The sequence below is a fragment of the Echeneis naucrates genome, chromosome 14 (assembly GCF_900963305.1).
Source record: "Echeneis naucrates chromosome 14, fEcheNa1.1, whole genome shotgun sequence".
Lineage (NCBI taxonomy): Eukaryota > Metazoa > Chordata > Actinopteri > Carangiformes > Echeneidae > Echeneis > Echeneis naucrates.
In genome coordinates this window covers 16,850,538-16,873,080 of record NC_042524.1, presented here as the reverse complement: position 1 = coordinate 16,873,080, position 22,543 = coordinate 16,850,538, and the positions used below count along the sequence as shown (strand labels likewise).

At 43.5% G+C, this 22,543-nt stretch overlaps 1 protein-coding gene across 1 annotated transcript in view; it reads left to right on the top strand.

Moving 5' to 3' along the window:
• The window catches only part of srrm3 (serine/arginine repetitive matrix 3), a 66,339-nt gene that overhangs the window by 22,963 nt on the left and 20,833 nt on the right, over positions 1–22,543 (top strand). The window contains exons 2-3 of the mRNA XM_029519853.1: positions 11,361–11,677; positions 20,656–20,757. Of these exons, the coding sequence (XP_029375713.1) occupies positions 11,373–11,677; positions 20,656–20,757 (407 nt within the window). The 5' untranslated portion in view covers positions 11,361–11,372. The remainder of the gene's footprint in view (positions 1–11,360; positions 11,678–20,655; positions 20,758–22,543) is intronic.

The following is a 22,543-nucleotide window of genomic DNA, read 5'->3' as shown; positions in this document are numbered from 1 at the left end:
CTTTTGGCTGAGACTGTTGCAGCGGAAATGTTTTGTGTTCAGTTTATAATGGAAAAAACAATAAACATAATGTTGGGGTGGGGGGGGTGCTTTTATTAAAATAAGAAATTATCTGATGTTGATAATCGCCGCTCCAGATGCTAATTTTGCACAGATAAACGTCAAATATTTTTTGTTTTTCGTTTTTCCTCATCAGTTAGAAACATTCGGGTTGGAACATGTAAACTAATCCAAACAAAACGGGGTCTCAGCTGATAAGAAACTAATAATAAAATCATTTGGTTCATTGGCCCGCAGCTAAGTGACAGAGTGCCTGAGTCCCCAGTGTAATTAAGCCAAGGTCTGAGCTCATGACTCATCAGTCTGCGTGATTTTTGGAATGCAAAAGCTGTGTGATGACAGGAGCCGCTGGCTGCCACTGATTACAGTCCTGGAAAGGTGTAGGCAGGAAAACCTGTATTTAAAATCAACCCTGTGGCTGCAACAAGCAAAACAATAAACTCCTGACAAGTTTTTTCCTGTGGGAAATGAAAAAGGGGCATTGTTGAAAGTTTCAAGGGATTTAGTTTTGTCGTTGTTGTTTTGCTGTCACCGGCACAAGGTGGTTGTTATGTGGGATGAAAGTGGGTGCCGCGCTGGCAGAAGTGAAGGTGTTTTTTGTGTAGAGGCTTCTGAGTGATGCTCCTATAGTCAAGGGGTGATTGCAAGTCGAGGCATAAACGTCTGGCGCTAACTGACAGCCATCACTTTGTATCAGGAAGCCAATCGAGCTGGGCTCCACAGTGCTGTGTCAATTAAAGAGAAGCAGCTCGAGGAGGCTGAAAGGAGGACGGCTTCATTTCTGTGCTGCTGCCGTCTGGAGATTGCTCAGATTGCTGCAGGCACTGACTCTATCCAGCCAACTCTGTCTTTGACTGGTTCAATCATCTAGACGCAGCAGGCAGCTGGATGGGAAGAAGATTTCATCCATATCAATACCATGTTTTCTGAGGTCTTTAAAGTGCTCGCTGTTGAAACACGGAGCACTGTGAAATATTGTAGGAATCTTCCACTGCATGAAAATGCGTATGCGTTTCCTGAACCCTAAGTGTACCTGTAGACCAGACGGTTTCAAAGTCTGATTCTGGGGACACCTTCTCAGACAAGATCAAGACATCTGCCCCCAGGAGGGGTGTCTTGATCTTGCCACCCCTGGATGTTTTTGTATAGTGTCCAAAGGTTTTAAACACAAGCTGACTCCCTACATGTACAGATGGAGCGTCAGTGTTGAGGCACACAACAATCATTCTGAGCCTTGACACCACACGTTAACAGTTTAACATAAAAAATAAGTAAATAAATGAATAAAATAAATCATGTTATGTCATCTCAGGTCAGTTTATTCTGTATGGTACCAAATCACTTTTCAAATAGAACAGGTGTAGTCATCATTTATAAGATGAGACAATGCCCACCAGCAGGAAGCAGTCAGTGGCAGAAGGAAGCAGATACACTACCTTGGCCGGTTGGATGGAAAGAGAGTTAGAGACACTGAACAATTCCTGCCTGCTTTCTACACGGACATGCATCACATCTATGGTGCACAATATTCCCTGGGCTACATCTACAAACATACGTCTGTGTGTGCTCTTTTATTTGAAGTTTGACAACCTCTGCTCTGGCTCTTAAACTTTGCTGTTACCGTAGCGCTGTTGACTCCCACGTGACCTTTTTGAACGGGACGCGTGATCAGCCCGCCAGCCCTCGGTGCTCTCTGCCTCTGCTAACTTTCTAAGTGAATACATTTGAATGTTTTCTTCAAAGCTCTTAGCCTTTCTCTCTTGCATTGAAACCTTTGGCTATGTAAAGCCAGAAGTTGCCGGTAATTTTGATCGTTATCACACTGGCTGGTTTTGTGAAGTTATGAGTTCAGCCACAGGGGAATTATTTCACTTCAGGCCAAGGAAAATACTTTGAATGTGTATGGTTTCGGGAGATCAGTCGGATTTGTGAGAACACATCAACCACAGACAGAAGCTCTTGCTGGCACAGCGATGACCTAATTCAGTCTGCTGCATGTCTGCTGGACATTTGATAAACTCTATATAGGCTGGTCGGTTTGGATGGAGAGTGTAAAGGGCAGGCTAATCTTCAGATGACTCTGACACTCCCAGGAGACAGCACCAGGATGACGCAGTTGAGGACGCCACTCTTATCTCTATCCTTGGATAAGAGAAAGTGATTCTCAATAATAAAATACACTCTCCAGGTCCTGCTGCCCTCTGAGATCAGTCACAGGTTTGACTCAAGTTTTTCCAACATTATTTTATCCTTGTGGAATTGAGTTGCCCTTCAGAAAGATTCACTATCTTTCTTTCATTTGCTGCCAGTTCGTTTAGCTTCTCATTGGTAAAATAACTCCAGACTGGATTTGGATATAGGTTTTCGGCGCCATACAGTATCCCGGTCACGGATAGATTTTCAGTTCAATCTCTATATATTAGAAAAAAACTGCTTTGCTTGCTGAAACAACATTGATGCTGACTGTGGTGGTGCCACCAAGGCCAACACACCTGAAATGCATCCTTAGTTGTATATGCTGACTAAGCAAGGATATAAGAGAGATGCCATATGGATGATACAGGAGTAATATCTCAAAGAAAGGCATGACCTTTTTATTTTGTAACTTATTGAAGTTCAGCCTCTGACAGGAAATGTAAGCTGATAGCTTAAAGAGATCTGCTGGTCTTCATGTTAATTGTGCTCTGGCGACAGCAGGGGCATGTTCTCTATGTAAAAATGTAAGACTGGCTGATGAAATAAGGACAGAGAGTTTGTTTCATAAGCTACACCTCTCTGTTTTTGGAATAGTTAGGCTCTTATGGGACCAGACTGTGTAGATGGAGAGCAGAAGACTGTGGTCAGTTAAGAGTGAAACCATCTACTCATCTGTTTTCAGCTTATCCTCGCCACAGAACCACTTTGCCATCTTTTTTTTTTTTTTTTTGTTATATTTATATGTTATATTTATTTATAAGTTAAGATGTTTTGGGACATTTTGTGCCTTTATTTGAGAGTGTGGAGTAGAGAGAGAGAGACAGGAAATGGTGAGTAAGAGGGAGTCACACTAAGTTTGTACATCCACACAGTAACCTGAGCCATTCAGCTATTAAGGCACCGCATTTTTGGTCCCAGCATTTCCACTTATTGTGCACAGGATTAAAACATAAGAACGCACAATGCAACTCACTCAATGAAGCTATGGCAGCACAGCAGTGTAGTGGTTAGCGCTGGCCTGGGGCCTTTCTGTTTGCATGTTCTCCCCGTGCCTGTGTGGGTTTCCTCCCACCGCCGTTAACTGGTGACTGTAAAGCGGTTGTTGGTCTCTGTGTGTTGGCCCTGTGATGGACTGGTGACCTGTCCAGGATGTACCCCTCCAGCACCCCTTATGACCCAGAAACGGATAAGCAGTAGAAGATGAATGAATGAACTGAAGATATTTCTTACAAGCTTCTCAAGGTGACAATTATGTAAGACTTCAATGATCTGATGAACTAATCCAAGCTAAAGGGACATTTCCGAAAGCGTCAGAACAGGAGACTCTTACAAATGCTGGGTGATTCCCACTCATTACTCGGAGGTTAAGAGCTTAGTAACAAGCTCCAGAAGCTGCAGGAGAAAACTAACACTGCACATCTTTTATTTTTAAAGTCTTTGCGGCCATCAGGGACACAGACGCCCTTTGTTGAGTGGTTTTTGATCAAATGTGATTAATTACTATGTGATAAATAGAAAGCTTGATTAACATGCAAAAAATGAATTCACAGATTAATTTGCACAGTTGACCCACTGTTTTTGTCATCATTCTCTCTTCCCTCTCCAGCAGTAATATATTCACCTCCTCTGGCTGAAAGCCACCGTCCTGATATATTTCAGGATTCATATCCTCTCTTTCCTTTTTAACTACCTACCACAGGCTTAGGTGTGGCAGGTCTAATACAAGAAGGATGACAGAATGACATTCGCAAAAGACGCAGTGCATATTCATGAACCTTATGGGAACTGCCAGAGCTTCATTTTAGGTTTAATAAGAGCTAGAGAGTAATATTTGCCTCCAGCAGCAGCAGCTGTGTAGCTGCTGCTGCTGGTGACTTCCATGGGAAACATGAAGGGTAGTGGAGCTGCAAATAAACACAGGTGTGAAACATTGGTGGAAGCACTTGTGGAAGTCCTGACGGATAATTTTAAAGGCACACAGTGTGTGGTGTAACTGTGAAAATAGATTTATTGATTCCAGCCTGTAGACCTGTGTGACATGTTATAGCCTCCCTCTCTTACCTTGTTTCCTCTTCATCTTGATGCTGATTTATCTAATCTAAGATGCCCAGCATCAGTCGCAGAGGCAGCTGAGATCCTGTACACAATATTTATCACTTTGGTTGTTTATTTAGCTACAGTAGGTCATACTGACTTCTTAACCCTGACATTTGCTACATGTTAGGGCCAGCGATGTTCACCTTCGTTTATCTCCGCCTATTTTTCAGCTGGCTGTTGTATTTTGGGCCCAATTGTTGATTTTTGTAATGCATGTGGTAGCTAATCAAAACATTGTGTTATGACCGCACTGGTTCTACAATGAAGTTAGAGTGTATTGAAGTCTATATGAAAATGGCACTTGATGCAGTGGCTCAGTAAACATGTCTCTGGAGTCTCTAGTTCCAAGTCATCTACAATACAACTTGATGTTCATGTTTTGAATTAGGAATAAGAGGAGCTATAACACAGGGTACGACTGAGAATTAGTTTAACCCGTATTTAACAGAGGTACCACTCAATCAGAATAGAGCACAGAACAGATCAGATCCAGCCCTCAGTCCTCAGCTCCACCTCCTCCTGAACAAAACCATGACAGCAACCCAAATTACAAAGTCTGCAGCTCACCACCCAAAGGGCGATGTCATGGTTTATTGCTATCTGGATATAAATTTAGCGAACTAGTGAAACCTAAAATTACAGTAGTACTGATCCTAGCCTAAGAAGATGAGCCTGTCACAAAGGTGCAAAATGTATATGTAATAGATAAATAATTGTGTATTAATAATATGACTAATAACTCTCCAAGCTATTACTCTGTGAGTCCACAAGATTTTTGTGTAAAATAGTTGCACCAAATTGTGTTAAGCAATAATGGTTTCCCTAAAATAACGGTTACACAGGAGAGACCCCAGCAAGGGATGAGGATAATTTGGAACCAGTAATCCAGCGTGGCCAGTTTCATGTTCACGTACCCCTCCCTGCCGTGGCGTGCAGTGTTCTCACAGGGAGTGACTCAAACTCACAGAGCTGAGTGTGTCTCTCCCCGGCCAGTGAACCCACTAATCACATTAGAAGCAGTCCTGTGCTAATCATTACTCCCCTGAGACACCGCACATGGCGACACACAGGAGTTTATGACTTTCAGCAGAATGTGGCTGTGAATTAAGCAAGCTGGAGCAGACATAAACCAGCTGAAGGACAGGTTCAGAGAAGAACCGTTTGATCCCCAAGGAGCAAGGCTGGACAAACTATTCAAAGCTTTGCTGAATTTGAACTTGTATTCCTCTGGATTGTCAACCCGCAGCTGAACTGTGTGGCGAGGTGGGCCGGGATGTCACCTATAGACAGCGTCGATGACACTCTGAGGGCACGCACAGAAATCCGCCTGTGTAAAAAATGGGACAGGCCTGATTTATTTTTGTCACACCGTCCCTGAGGTTGCCTGTCAACCAAAGTCCGAACATTTTCTGCAGGCTTGTTGTTTTAACTGGCTCTGTTTGTTTGTTTCACTCGTTAATTCAGTTCATATGAAACATCATCATCCTGTTTGTGTTGTGCTCTAATCAAGTGGCTCTTACCAGTAACTCAAAAATGAAAGTGTATCTTTTTGAATCTGAACAAGAAGTGTTTGTGATTTCAAATCACTTCCTTAGCTATTCCCTCCTCTTTCTCTAATTTCTCTGATCGAGCAGGAATCTCTTTGAACTCAAGTCAAAGCTGCGCTGTTATGTCAATCTGCACTGCAGCTCAGAAAACTGATGACGCATTTTACAGAAACTATTCTGAGTCCAAGCTCATGTCTCTTTAATGAAATGCAAACGAATGCTGAGTTGCATCTGAGCAGGATTTTACCAAATCAGAGCAGCTGTTTGTTGTAACTGTGCCAATATCTCCACTGAAGTCCGTCTCTTTTGTAGCTTCTATGTGTTTCAATTGTAACTTACTATATCAGAGAGTGAGACAGCAGTGAAAAAGAAATTACAGTTGTCAAAACTTTCGTTCCACTTTCAATGCTCAAGCAGGGCCTCTATGCATGATCATCTCTTCTTACTTTTCTTTTACCATTCCTGAGACTGCTACAGTTTATTTTCTGTGCACCCTTCATCCAAATGTCATTAAAAAAAACCCACACACAAACCAAAAACTTTGTGCTGCCTCTGTCCCTGCATCCAACAGCCATCCAACACGCCTGGAATAAAGACAGTTGACCTTGAGAAAGCTGAACACATCCTCTGGCTGCCAAAGTGCTAAAAGCAAAACACATTCTTCCAGCCAGAATATTTTGGCAGAAACTCACAATGGAAAGCAGGAGATAGCAGTCACAAAGAGAGGGACACAGTCAGGTGATACACATACACTACCAGTCAAAGGTTTGGACACGCTTTCCTATTCATTTGAATGAGAGAGTGTGTCCAAACCTTCGACTGGTAGCGTACATGCTCACACAAAGTGCATCCAACACATCCCCCTAAACTCAGAATATTTCTTTCACTGCGTGAGTTGGGAAACGAAGTTTGAGTGAAAGCCACCCAGGATGTTTTTTCAGCTTCTCTTTGCCCATCTCAGTTTAGGTCATGCCCCCTATTACTGCCACCCTGCAATCACAGCTGAGGTGCAGCCACCGCTGAGTGAGATCCATTGCTGCTTTTGTGCGCAACACTGAGTGACCTACTGTGCTATGAGAAAGGGGCAAAGGGTTAGAGAGAGAGGGAGCCGTGCTTTTAATGAAGGACAGGGCCTCAAGTAGACCATTCCCACCTCTCTGCTGTCTAGCAGATGAAACAGACTCCATTTAAACAAGCCTATCCATCTATCTATCTATCTGTCGCCTCTTTTCTGTCTCTCTCCTACTTGTACGTGGTGCGTCTGCAGTATTTACATTGTAAGGTCTAACAGGGCTAAATATCCAGATGGCCATGCATATGCTTGGTACTGGGTTGGTACATTTACCAATGAAAACAAAATATGTGATGTGAGTATTTTCAACCAGCTTTGACGCCACAAAACCTTATGTACTGAAAAATCACAAAGGAAGTGAACAATTGATGCAACGCTGCTAATATCTTCCCTTATCAAAACAGGCTATCAGCTCTGTGAGGTTGGTCAATAAACACAGCTCGATAACTCGCTTTCAGTGCCAGCGTTAATGTGTTTAGCACGTATAATATCTAACATGCTCCCTTTTTTAGTGTATTGAGCTTACCAGCTGCCATTTAATATTAAGAATCAAATAAAACCTACAGCGGAGGCTGGTGTGAATGCCCTGATAGTTTTGGAGGTCATATGTCTCATCATAAACCTAAACCAAACTCAGTATAGCACTGATAGTATAGTATATCACTATAGCAATGTTTCCAATCAAATATAGCCCCACTTTTAGCCAAATTTCCACAAAGTCAACCCAAGGACATGGTAATTATAGACACTTCATCTACCACTGTTTTGCTTTAAATTAGGAGTTGAGTGCTTCGAAGTAAACAGGCAATGATTAATAATTAAAAGGGCTCCAGCCAAAGTTGAGAAACTGAGAAAAATTGGGAAATGTTTATGTTTATCTGGTGTTATTGTGTTAAGAATGTTATATTAGTCTGTTGCACTGTTGCACAATTTACTACAAATCTATATATCCAACAGTCCAAAGAGACAAAGAGGGGAAAAAAAATCTAATATCCAAAACACTCCAGCTCCTGGGAGCGCATTTTGCAGTACAAGTGATGTAATTTGCTTTTTGATAATGATACATTTAGAGAAAATCCCCCGTGGGGAAAAAAAGATCGCTATAATCATGTGGTGGTTCAAGTCCAGACAATTCACAGTCTAATGTCACATTTGCCTAATACAACATCACGTTGCTAATGAGACCAAGATTTTAAACTGTGTAGTCACAGAGTGCTATTTTTCTTAATTGAGCTCACAATCCATCGACTGCATGTTCCAGATGAGTCAGGCCTGAAGGACAGCTTTGGAACTGAGAGATCATTCTGCTTTTCATGGAGCCCGAAACACTGTGAAAGGATGTGCGGTCAGCAGATGACGGGCTGCAGGCACCTACAGGAAACACAGGCAAAGGTGATGGGCAGACAACTGCAACAATTTCCTTCTCAGTGGAGAAAGGGTGTGAGCTGATGGCTCCTTAGTTACCAACAGCGATCAGTGTCATTGTTCCCGACCGGAATATTGAATGATCAAGGCACACTATGTCTCTGATGGTTTCACTCGGTGAATGTGGCTAAACAACTTCACTTAGCATAATGGCTAATTACAAAGTGTTTGTTGGGATGTGACATGACATGTTACATTCCCTTGTGATAATAGCAGGCCACCATTAATACAGTAGCTGGAGATAACCTTCAGTCCCTGCAGAGGACTCTCGCACAAATGAACTGTGTGCTCTGCTTCCTTATCAATTCACTGACAAGTCTCGCTTTGTGCTCCCGTTTTTTTCATTACACAAGTCAGTGGTTTAATTGTTTTAACTTGAAAGAGAACAGATTTGTGCATGCCCCACCCATTTTGTGGGAACAAAAGGAATGACTGTGGAATGATGAATTAGGATAATGAGATGGCTGGATATTTACAGCACTCGTTTAACACATGGCCTGCAGCTTCTGCTCCACACATCTGCCACTGTGGAGAATCACATTTGTGATGGGAGGTTCCTTTTTGCAAAGATTTCTCACATGATATCTTCATCTACTCAGTTTCAAATAAGTTTCCCACGTTCAGCCAGTTGCACACAATGAAAATCATGGAGCTTGTTACTAGGAGCAACCCAGTGGCCAAAACGTGATTTCCAGCACAAACGGGGGTAACCATGATCCCCCCGCGTCTGACTGGCAGGTCAAGGTTGGAGCAGAACAGCGCAAGCATCCACAGCCCCTGAATGCATGGTATAAAACAATAAATCAAAACAAACAGTGATGGTTAGCACCGTGGAGTCACGGCAACAACGTTCCTGATGTGAGACTGCCAGTAGGTTACATGTAGGTTAATGGGGACTCTATTTCCCACAGATGTAAATATAAGTGTGAATAGTTGTTTTTGTCTACATGCCAGACTTGGGACCTATCCAGGATGCGCCCACACCTGCCAATTATCAACTGGGATTGGCTCCACCCTGAAAGAATAAACAAAAAGACTCAAGAATGAATAAAATAAACTAGATAAAAAAGTAGTTTTTATTGTAATCTTACTCAAAGTGAATTATCTGATCACCTCTTAGATTAAACGGCAGAGCTGAGTTTTTTAGTTTGGAGTTTAATGCCTGAATTTGTCAAATCTGGTATAACAGCATAGAAGTGACTGTAACCAAACAGATGGATATACTTACTCCTGGTTGATTTGTTTCAGTGGCCCTTTTGTCAGTTTTTCTTTAGTTTTTTGTGTTTCTTCTGCTTGCGACACTAAAACCTCACTGCCGCTGGGTTGGATCATTTCAATAAAGCGCAATTAGAAAAAACAAAACAAACAAGCTCGTTCAGAGGTTGCTCCTGTCTCCCCAAATGTCATTTTAAAGTCTCTTTTGATCGATAAGTGTTTTTCTCTCGCGATTCTTCTGCAGATGAGAGATCGCTGTCAAGTGCTGATTTACTGTATAATAGATTCAGAATTAATACCTCCCACTGTCCTGCCACCTGTTCTGTCAGCCGAGAGTCGTGTCGCTGCGCACGAATCCACGGCTCGTTTACCAGCTCGCAGCACTTCAAAAACAAGCACATCCCTATTAACCAAAGACTTTCAAATCAGCTCAAACACAGAGAACCGTCTGCCTGAAGGCTCCTCGCGCATTGATAGGATGACATAAGTCAGCGGAAGATGTAAATGCAGAGGCTGAGTTTTGTCCGTCCAGCTTCAGGCACATCATATGTGACAGTGATGAAGTGGGCTTCTGGGCTTCTTTGGCTCCACTCTGAAAAATGAAGCCATTAGTTGCAGAGGGAGAGGAGCTGAGACGTTGGGAGGCCCAGGCTCATGCGCACGTGAAGGCCTTCCCGCTCTTCTTGCTCTTGTTCTACACAGGCCTTAACAGGACAATCAATCTTAATCAGAACACAGTCCATGCAGCACTTGTACCAGATGACTTTTTATTCAACACGGTGACAAGCTCATCAGTCCACGAGCAAACGAGCCAGAAACAGAGGGGTTGCAAAAGTCAAGAACAGAGATGGCATTCGTGGTCGATACAATAAAATCAACCAGGTTATATCAGAGATGAATCAGCATCTCCATATTGTCCACATTTTTTTCACATTTTACTGCTGCCAACTTCCCCCAGTGTGTCTTTTCTCCCCTCCTTCTCCTGCCTTGGTGTTCAGTACATGTGGTTTACAACTTCAATCCAGAAGATCAGACAGGTTTTAAGAGGAATTCGGCTCCCTGCACTCCTTACCCCCTAACCATGCCTCGAGGCACCACTGGGTTGTTGACTCATGGAGCAGAAGTTGCTGTCAGTGCTGTCGCTGGCAATACATGTCTACATGTACCGGAGAGCCACAGAGTGTGTGTGTGTGTGTGTGTGGGTGCATGTGTGTACAGTATGTTGATGGTTGTGAAGCTCTGCAAACTGCACCACTCAGTTCAGGCAGAAATGCTGCAAACTGTCCAGCGATATTACAATCAAACTGCAGCCAACTCAACTTTCAGTGCATGTCGAGAATGTTTTGCAGGTTATTGTCGGTTTGAATAGCATGTTGTACATATTTGATTGTGTCTGTGCGGAAAGATTAGCATCAGCTGGCTGCTTTGTAGCTGTCAAATAGACTCTGGGGACAGTGAAGGTTCCTTCACGGGGGAAATGAAGAATACTCTACTTTCATATTTTATCTTATTAAATATGTAACATGTGTATTAGAATTACTCACTCTCACCACCATGAGCAGTGCAGTAATAAGTCAACGAGGAGCACAATCCTCCCAGTTGGGAAATTCTCGGGAAGATTGGATGTTAAATCATTAACGTGAAATGAGACTTTGAAAATCCGGCGGAATATCCAGTGTTGCTCTGATGGCTTGCCTTTTCCTCCCTCTCCGCTGATCTCTTTTTCTGCATCCCTTGTGTCTCCACAGAGTTCAGTAATCATGTACGATGCAGCGAGGGTGCCATCTCCCATCAAGGAGGGTGCGAATGGGATGGCCCAGCCTGTGGTCCCTGGGGCAGGAGCAGGAGCAGCTGCGGGATCAGGAGGGCCCGTGCCGACTGCAGTCCTGCAAGCTAAAGCTGAGGATGGACAGCCAGGTATGGAGGAGGAGGAAGAGGAGGAGGAAGAACCCAAAGCAGAGCCCGTCCTGGTGAAGAAGCCACACAGAGAGATCCTGGACCATGAGAGGAAGAGAAGGGTAGAACTAAAATGTATGGAGCTCCAGGAGATGATGGAGGAACAGGGGTGAGTAGACTGACACACTTTAACCAGACTCTGATGAGTACTGATTTAATTCCAATCAAACAGGAGCAATATGAAAGAAAAAAATGATCACCTGGATCTGCAGCTCTGTGCAATTTTACGGATGCAATTTTATAGCTCCGCTGTATTGAACTATCCAGCCCACAACTTATTGTTCTGTGTCACTTTGGCTGCTCACTTTTTTCATCATTAGTTTTGGCCGCAACAGACAGTAGCGGAAATAGATAGCTGTAGTTTAGGCAGTGCTTTGAGCTCAACACAAAATCCCTGTGGAAGATTCATGGAAATACACCTCGGATGAGTGTAACTGAAGCTGCTGCGCACTCTATGTAGACAGCTGGACTAATTAAAACAGAAGCACATCTTCCCTGTCAGACTTCTGTGAGACAGATGACTAAATGTCACTACTGCTGCTCAGGCATTGCAAGCTAAATTTGCCAAGGATCCAGGTCTGTGGTACGACTAATGTGTAGATACCTCCTTTAACCGGACAAAATTTTTAGTTTTGTACTTCAACGGGGATGACAGCTTAATCCCAATTTAGATATGAAAGCAAAATCAACAAATGAAAAAAATTATTAGGGAAAATATCATCATGGTTTCACTGAGAGTTTGTTAAATTATTTCTTTCACAATATATCACTGGGGTGATGACACTGCTGCATGTTTTGTTTTCATCTCCTGGCCTGTTGCTTATTTCTTTTTAAACCTGGATGACGTGCGTCTGGACTGAAGCTCGGACCTAAATAGAGCACGTAGCTTTTAATTGCAACGCGGTTATGCAAACAATGCCAATGCTGAAAATCACCAACACAATGCTACACAGTAAACACAGTAACGGAGCAATTTACAGCAAGCCTGTGGACTGTTGATGACTTTTACATCAATTAACCAAAAGTAAGAGTAAGTGCAAAGCAGAAAATATTGAAGTTGCACTGAATAAATGTTATTTCAGTGAGGTAAGCTTTTCTGTGGGTGTTTAATGTCAAGTGACATAAGTGTTTCCGCTGAAGCAGTAGTTGTTTATCTTTTCTTTACGACTCACTTACTGTGGCAGCGGCTGGAGTGTGCGCCATGAAAACATTATACGTGCTGTAGAGAACTTGACATTGAAAGGTATGTACCTGCAGGGCTGCTGAGTTCATAAGCTGCACCAAGCATTACATTCAAAATCTGTTACCTGCCAAAAGTCATTTTCATCCAGTATTGGATAGAAGAAAAAACCAGGCCCTTCACAGGAGGGGAGCAAACATAAGATGCTCTGTTTTTGTAAGGAAATGGTGCATAGCAGTTGTGTTTTGGTGAAATCACTGTTTCTAGCTGCAGGATACAGAAATATTCTTTGACCAATGGACTGTTTGCATTGGGAATTCAACCACTGACGGCGAAGGCTCATTATTGTCTCATATTAAAAAAAAAAAAGAAAAAAATTGCATTCCATTTAAATAATGGCAGCACAGTAATGCAGGTTAGGACCCTCACCGTAAGAAGGGTCTGGGTTCAACCCTGAGGTCTAGGGTCTTGCATGGGTTTGCTCTGAGGACTTAAGTTTCCTCCCACAGTCCTAAGACATGCTCATTAGGGTAATTGGTGTCCCCACATTGCCTCGTAGGTATTAGTGTGATCTAGATTAGCCCTATTATAAGCTGGCCCTCTGTCCAGGGTGTACCCCGCCCCAGGTGTTAGCTGGAATTGGTGCCAACCCCTCCACGGCCCTGCATGAATGAGTAGTATACAACACAATTCTAAGATTGCACACAGATTCACGCAGACACACACACCCTTGCACACATGGAACAGCTACAGCTTGCAGGAAACCTCCAGGTTAACTGAGGCTGTAATTAATGGAAAGTTCAGAAATGCTGTATTCGTACAAAGAAAACTCACTTTCCCTCTAATAGCAGGTGAATTTTAATTCACATCACATTTATCAGAACTATTATTTTTATTATGTTTTTGGTTAAGACTAGATGTAAAAGGTGACGGGCACCAAGCCGAATGTGCGGTCTGTGTGCGAAATGAAAATTTCCTGTCTTTAATTCTCTAATTCTATTTGACAATACTACCTCTGCTGCTTATTGTTCCATTGTAGAGCGGTGGGCTGGTGAGGAGGTGGGGTGAGAAGATGGAGATAAATGGATGAAAGTTTCATTGTCTGCCTACTCATTTACCCTTTTCTCCTTCTGTGAGCTTGACAGGGCTCATCAGACTGGGGGGCCTCATTAAGGCTGCAGGGTAATGGTAGAGCAAACCAAGGCAGCTGAGAGTGGTGGGGTGGGATTAGGGGTTCACTGCTACCATCTGTCAATGTCCGCGTCTCCTGGGCCTGAGTGGACACAGTTGCCCCTGGTTTGACAGCAATGTAAAAGAGCCTCAGTGTTGGGTGGAACTGTGTAGTGGCAGGCAGCAACTTGGCTAATGATGACAGAATACAACCAGACCAAGAGCCCACACTGAGCAGCTCCTCACACTGCACAGGTTTCGGCTGCCAGACGGTCACACATGAAGGACGGCAGCCACTCAGCTGAGTGTTAAAACTCTGGACAGACTCAACTCATCTTGTTAAGCTATAATAAAAGGAAAATCTCATTTGCCAGCTTGGCTCGGCAGAGCTCACCCTGCCTCTCCAATTTCTAATGTGCCTCTTTAAATGAGAGTGAGTGTGCATGTGTGCAGGATTAAGGGATAGAGCCGGCGATTAAACACTAGGGCAGAGAAGGAAAGCAATGCCAGGAATTAGACACAATGAAGATGGTGGCTGGGGTCTGTTTTCATTTGTTGTGGATTGAAGACAGAGGGCGCAGGCACAACGTCACCCACGAGTCCCCGTCCTGACTGAGGCCTCTGTGAACAATTAGGCTGGGGGAGCGGGTGAGTTGGACATCTGCCTCCTTCTGTGACCCCCGCAGCCTGGCAGATACTCCTCGAGTTTATTGCAGACACAATCCTCCAATTTTAGTCACCCTCCCCTCTAGAGTTAAGACCAGGATAAATGGTATGTCATGAGTGATGGCCTCACCCTGGGAGCCAATTAAACAGACCGAGCAATTAAAGGAGTCTGTTCATCGAGACCTGGCAGCATCCCACATTCAGCAGTGCATTGAGTGGTCTGACACTACAGGGAACATTCTCCCTTTATGTATATTAGATGAGCTGAAGGTTATGTACAAGGCACCATTTATAGGTGACATCTGTCTTGAAGAGCTTGGAACATGAGCTGTTTGGGCAGGACGAGATGGCATAAAAGGACCTCTACTTTGGGCACCTTATCATTATATAACTCACTGACATAGTTTACACAGAAAAAGGGTTTAGTCTCCATTTCATGGACATTTTTCCACGCTAATTGAGCCATAATGATTGCACATGATTCAAACTCATGCAGCGTCTGAGCCTTTTTCCAGCTCTTTAATGAGCTCTATCCTACTGTAGCTCACTCTCAACTGCAGGCTCCCTTTTAGCACATGTACCACATATACACATCCACACAAAGCATGCACATATACAACTGTGAGTGAGTGCTACGCCTGTCTAATGCATGCATAAAACTGTGTGCCACCAATTCTAAGAGCCATTTAAATAAGCAGGAAGAACCTAGATATTGTTCCTGCTTCATCAAGCGGAGAAATTAGATAGGCGCGTTTGTGTTAGAAACTAAGTATCTGTTGTTTTAAAGCTGACTAGAGAGGTAAAGGTGCCCGGGACCAGGAAGCCAGCGCAGGGATTTATAACTCAATTCTTACATTAACATGTTTATTAGGGAAAACAAGCAAATCAGTCTATGGACAGAACAGAAAAAAAGAGAGCTAAATCTCTTCATTTTGGCCGTGATTGCCACCACATATGTTTTAGTAACACCGGCAGTGACACTTAGTATTTGGGATTTTGTATTGAGACCCTTTAAGACCAGAGCCGGTAACTGCTCCTGTAGAGCAGTTCTCAAAGAACCAAGCCTGCATCATGAGATGATGAGGCTTTGACCTATGAGACAGAAATAAGAGGGGAGAGCATCTCGGAAACAACGACCCGTTTACACTGTGGGGGTTCCCGAGCATACACAGAAGTTTCACGCAGATCATAACGGCTTCAAATGCTGTTGGTACAGGAAGTCATGAAGAAGATGAGCAATCAAAAGGAGCAACAGCAGCAGAGTGAGGTGCTACAAATGCTGATCTGCTCATATTTTGGATGGAGGGCCAAAATGGCAGCTTTATGTAGTGATACAAAGGTGGATTCTTTCTTTGCTACGTTATTTAACCAGAATACCAATATACAGAGAGAACTCCAGTTGAAAATCCTCTCCACTCTCTGAGAGTTAAACAACTGTGGCAGCATCACCGTGGCACTCGCTAAGTCTTTTTAATTCTGCCCCTGAAATAGAAAGGTGGGGGTGTTTGGTCTTCCCGTGTTCCCAGCACCATTCAATCTTCCTAACTACATTGATGTCACTCTCCCTCTGTGCACTCTGCAGCGGGATTGATGGCTGCAGAGTTTCATAGGTGTGCAACAACGCCTGGGGACGACTTTGTGGAAAAAGGCTCTACAGACACCAAATGCAGAGATGGCCCGGGCAGTCAGGAGGAGCAAACACACACACAAACACAAACAGACGACCTATATTAAGGCACGTCCTCATCAAATCGATGACTCTCAAAGAGGGGATGGTCTCTGGGCCGCAGCTATTCATTTTCCAGGATCACAAGTTAATGGGGGAAATCTGTGGGTGCTCGGAGCTGTCTAATTACTCCAATCAAGTTCTTTAATCGTGGTGATTTTTCATGCCTGGGGTGATGGGGAGCCCCTCACTGATCGATGTTGTCTGTCTCTCTCTCTGCCCAAATCAACCAAGACTTTGCATATTGCAGGCAATGGACCTCAGCTGAATGGCCTTTATTTGGCTTCACTTGGCTAGCTTAGGCTTCTAAAACATCCGACCCCATACACAGACTAACATATGGGGTAATGAAAATATACACATACCCTGCACAGTTAAACATTCATTTTAATTTGGATTCAGCGTTACGCCGCCTCACTGAGAGTGACCCCTTCAGGCGGCACAATGTCAGGAGAGAAGAGATGGTGCATTAGGCAGAGAGAAGCTACCTTTACAGCTCCAAGAAGGGCTAATTAAATGTGCAGAGGAGAGACGTGGAGGCTTAGCCTGCTTCTACTAATATCTTCTGACAAATGTCCAATATGTGGCCCTTTAAACAGATTGATTCAGATTTTTCCCTTGAATACTACTCAGAAGTTAGGCTGTGAAAACAAGTGTTTTCAGTGTTATATCAACATGGTCTTGTTTCTTTAAGCTTCTTGTTGCCCATAGATTTTTATGTCTGTTGGTGAACCTGCCAATCACTCACCAAGTTTCAGGTGGTCTGCTAGAACCCAACTTCTAAACCCCAGGGTCAATGTTTGGAGCAGTACCAATGCTGGGTTTAGATTTTGGTTTGGAAGCTAGGCTGATCAAAAAGAAACAAAGTCTGTGTGTGTGTGTGTGTGTGTGTGTGTGTGTGTGTGTGCTGTGCCAAAATACTGTGCATCACAATCGATCAGTTCTGGAAAGAAGAGGAGCAGAAAGAGATTTGGAAGGCCAAGGGTCGGCAGAGGCTTCGGCCCCACAAACTCTGACCTCTTGCTTCTTTCTTAAATGTAATGTCAACTGAGGTAGCTGCAGGCACTGACATCCTCACTGTCATCTGCACAATGTGACAGAGAAAGTCTGACAGCCATTTCGCATGTGTGGCTAGAACGCATTCGTTTTCACTGCCAGTCTTTGTGAGCCTCCTAACCCTTTTATCTTTTGTACACCCTCCTTTGATCCACCACAGACATCTGAAAGCATGCAGGGACTGTTGTAGAGTTGTTGGGAAACAGCCATAGGAAGCAGCTAACGTATGGCTATGGTTCCTGGGCTGTGTATGGAAAGCCCTGAAAATAGAGTGTATGTTTGTGTCCTCCATTGTGCAGAGTTGATAGCTGCTGGGCTAAAACATTGCCATACAGCGGGACCTGATGGTGCTGTCATGCTGGCTGGCTGATTCTCTGATGGGCAAACCTCCAGCTATTACAGCTCTCCATCACGCTTCTTCTAATCTCATTCTCCGCACCGTCAATGTGCTGATAGCACACAGCCCATAATACAAGGTATCAGCTGCTATATTTAATCTGAGAAAAGTAAACAGCCCTCAGACTAATGCCATTTCCATGCTGAAATGAGCCACTGGTTCATTTACAACCCAATTTATAGATCTGGTACTGCAATGAGCTGCAGTCAAGAGAATCAGTAGATCATGTTTCAGCACTGACTGATGGACAGCTCCTTCGTACTTCTGGAGTTGTTTTTCATATCATGACTTCCTAGTTTCTGTTACGAGAACTCCTAACTTGACGTTACAGTCCAATGTTGCTGCCTTTCGCCTCAGATAAACTGAGACGATTCATGCAGTAGCTTGAAGCTTGGCTCACCGAGGCAGCGCAGGATCACCTGGTCAAACATCATGCAGGCAGATTTCTGTCACATCTGGTTCCTGGTGCAGGCAGTCTATGACGCCCTGCCAAGCCCAGCAAAGCTCGACATCTGGGGAAAGAGTGAAGCGCCCTCCTGCCCATTTTGTTCCGGAAGAGGCTCATTAGAACATTTCAGCAGCTGCCCAAAGGCTCTGTCCGATGGCCGCTCTCGGTGGCAACATAACCAGGTGCCCGAGGCAGTTGCTGAGAGTTTAGCGTTAGCCATTAACTCTGGCAATCACCACACACCAAAGAAAGCAGTCACCTTCATCAAAGCCGGAGAAAAAGCCCAGACTCAGCCAAAACCAACAACAGGCCTCCTCCACGAAGAGCTGCAGGCTGGCTTGGGAATGTGGCTGACATTCCCACAGCACATTGCAGCAACTTCACCCCATCCAGATTGATCATCATCTCAGTGGCCCAGAAACACCTGATCCTGCTGGAACTGACAGTGCCTTGGGAAGAGCGCATTGAGGAAGCCAACAAGAGGAAGCACACAAGTAGCAGGAACTAGTGGAGGAGTGCAGGGGCAGAGGATGGAAAACATCCTACCAGCCCATAGAAGTTGGCTGTAGATGATTTTCAGGACATTCTTTCTGCAAGGTCCTCGCTCGGTTGGGCGTCACAGGAGTAACCAAGAGGAGGGCCATTCAACCTGCCAGTGAGGCTGCAGAGAGAGCAGCTGGGTGGCTTTGGGTGAAGAGGGCTGATCCATGAGTACCTGCTGGGCGAGGGCGTAGGTTGTGAGACCCAAAACACCTGATGATCCCAGGTCACAACACTGAAGATGCGTCCAAGGGCATCCTGGAGATCCTTCTTGAAGACTTTTTGTTTGTGTCTATTTGTCAAATAGCTGTCGTTAAGAATAAGTTCTGAAGTAATATAGATTTCACAAGACAATTTTTGAACAGATGTTTATTATTGGAAACAGATTGATGGTGTTCCACTTACACTGGATCTAAAAAAAAATAAAATAAATCAAACTGAACAAATTTTGATCCAAATTGAAGCTTTTGAGTGTCAAAGTTCATAAATTGCCTCCATTTATCAGAGTCAGCCTGTGCGACTGTTGTGTGTTCATAAGTGAGCCGACCGGGCCAGAGGAAATGTTAACAAGTGTGTCCTTACATGCTGTGATGATTCTCATACACTGATACATACACTATATATTCATCATATATAGTATATAATATCTTTATGTTTTCACATTTTTTTGAACATTTATATCTTGACTGTCCTGAATACTGATGCCACATTTCTCTAATCTAAAAAAGCTTTTGAACTATGAAATAGTGAATATTTTATATTTTAAAATAGGAATATTAGCATCCAGTCAGAGTAATTCTATCCTGTATTGCTCTTGGCCACACTTTAACAGCTTTATCAACTCTCTACCTCCCCAGCCCTTCTCTCTCCCTTCATATTTCTGAGCCTCTGTTGCTCATTACTGCACATTAGCAGAGCCAGAGCAGAATGTGGAGACGGTGTACAATGCTATGAATGCACAAGGAGATCATCTTGGGGTACAGTGCGCTGAAAGGACAGTGCATTTGCATAACTACCATCTGAGTATTTGGGGCATAGAGAAAGACAGAATGCTTTTCATTCCGTCTGTTGAGCTTGTTCAGATGGGCTGTTTGAATTAGCACCATGTCCCCACAGAGCTGTCGCCGCTCTACAGTAGCAGGCTGGTGGTAAGAGGCTGCAGTGTTGCTTGCGAACAGGGAGGATGCACCCCCAGTTAATTTGCATAAACTATTTTGGGAGCAATTCTTCGACTTATTTTGCACTAAATGAGACCACAATGACTTTGTTTGCGTGTGACATCTAGCTTTTCCACTCCAATTCACCTGAAATGGAAAACGCCAGATTTTACCAATTACAAAATATAAATACAAATCTATAATGTGACACTGACAGCGATTTCTGCTGTGCCACTGCAGCAGTTGCCGGTGTTCTGTCTGTGTCAGCTCATTTAAGGCTCCTCACTCTGCCCCTCAGGTCCCCTCAACTCAGCGAGTTACACTGCGTCTGCCTGCAGAATAGAACATGACATGCAGCCCAAGCCCGAGCAACTAACCGGCCAGGGTCAGGCGACGCTGTCAGTGAGTCCTCAGGATGTACATCATTCTGCCGACTGCAGTGTTTGGTCAGGACACGGTCAGGAGACATTTGCTCAGGCGCTGTATGATAGCAGCAAAGGACGCAGCTACCGCACGAATAACTGCCAGTTATGATGGATGAGAATTAATTCTACCAACGTCCCTGATGGAGTCAGGACAGTCATTGAAACTGCTACCTCAATTTAGAGTATTTTCATAGCTCCTCACGCAGTCTCTGGTTAACACTGAAAAGAATTCACATCACCCTTGTCTGCTCCCAACAGAACTGAGCAGTCAAAGCTGCAGATCCTTCGCTTAACTTCTTTTTGTCTTCATGTGCATCCTCAGGTACACAGAAGAAGAGATTCGACAGAAAGTGAGCACATTCCGACAAATGCTGATGGACAAAGAGGGCGTCATCACCAGAGAAGGATCACACACGCAACCACTGTAAGGCACCATGCATCATGATTTGTGTGTGCAGTGTGTATGTTATTATCTCAGAATATCTGTTTGAGTGTTTGCTCAAGTAAAAGTGTCAATATTATACTGTAGAAGCTCAGTGCAAAAGTATAAGCAAGAAATGATGCAACAGTTGTCCAAAGTAACATTTCTCGTTGGGAATCCAGTCCAGAATGTGTGCTCTCCTTTTAACAGGAGAGCCTTCGGCTAACTTCATATCCTTAAAATAAATGCACATTTTAGCCCTGCTATAGTTCATCATTATTTATTTTTTTGGATGACATTTTCCAAAGTAGGTAATCAAATGAATTTAATATAGTGGAATAAAATGGACAATATCTCCCTGAAATGACAGGGCAGTGTAAAAAATATCAAGTGGCAGATATGGAAATAGTCAAACACAGTTTAACTGACTCAAAATAAGCTGAATGTTCTTACTTCCAGATTTATTGCATAAGAACACATGACTTGTATGAGAAGTGCTCAGAAATTAACAGAAGTTAGAAGTTAGAAGTTGTTTGCGCTGCATTTGTTTTTGTGCTGTATAATGATAAATTCAGCTGCCAACAACATAACTATATGTGTCATATCATGGTATGTACTTTATTCCAGCTTTCAACAACACTTAATATGTGTAAAGCTGTGCAATTTTTAAAGCAACAGGTGAAAACAGACAGCATTTCAATGGAAGGAGTTTGACATTGTTGAAAATAAACTTTGAAGTATCAGTGCACAGCAGAGAAAGTCCCTAACAGCTTCAGCCTGTCAGTTTCAAGTCTTCTGTCAAGGTGCCAGGGTTTAATAGGATCTCCAGATAAAAGATAACACCTCTGAAACATCCATTAATCCCCAGCCTGCACTGCACTGCAAGAGAAAAACTGGTTATGAAGTCAAAATGACACATTTTATATATGTTCAGAGCACATTAACTCTGCACATCCAAATAATGTATTTAAATTCATTTACACCTCCAGTGTGCATGCGCCGATGTTACCGCTCTCTCTCCTTTTAATTCTTTCATCTTTTCAGCAAGTTTATTAAAAAAATGCTCACTTCCAACATTAAGTCACAAATGCAAACAGGAATTTGAAACGACCAACCACTCTAATAATATTGCCAGGCCTTCATTTCCAGAGAATATACAAAGGTTTTAAAGAAATCTTGATTGGAATCCTCACCTTTTGACTGGTAATGCCTCTTTCTGAATATACAGGGAATGGTTAAACCTCAGTGCTTTAAAAGTAATCAGCAGCATAAAGTTCATTCCAAACTCTGCTGGATGCCAATGAGGTGAAGATTGCCATTATAATTGTCAATTTGTTAGTTTTAAACCACATAGCAGCTAAGAGCGCAAAGTAGGAGGGAGATTGATGTAAAAGAATCAATATGAGGGAATGTTTGCATAGTTGTCCAGAATTCTGAAAGAAACACAATCACACTCACACAAGGGCCACTGTTCAACCCTGAAAACGCAAGAAAAACCAGGATGTGGGTGTGGTGGTGTCCTCCTGAGTCAGTCCATCATACTCCACTTGTGATTGATGGAAAGAGGCGGCATGGCGGTGGTGAGGTGGCCCTCTGTCTGAACTAATGACTGGTAATGACGTTGGTGCTTCCTGTTTCACAGACAGGACTAATGAGTCGCCCTCCTCAGTCGCACCTCAGCTGGTGTCTGACATTAAACTGGACCACACTAAACTGAGGAGGAAGCTGCAGAGGACTGTCGTGCATACAAGCACGAATCTAATGAACCTTTCTGGACCGGAGAAATCAA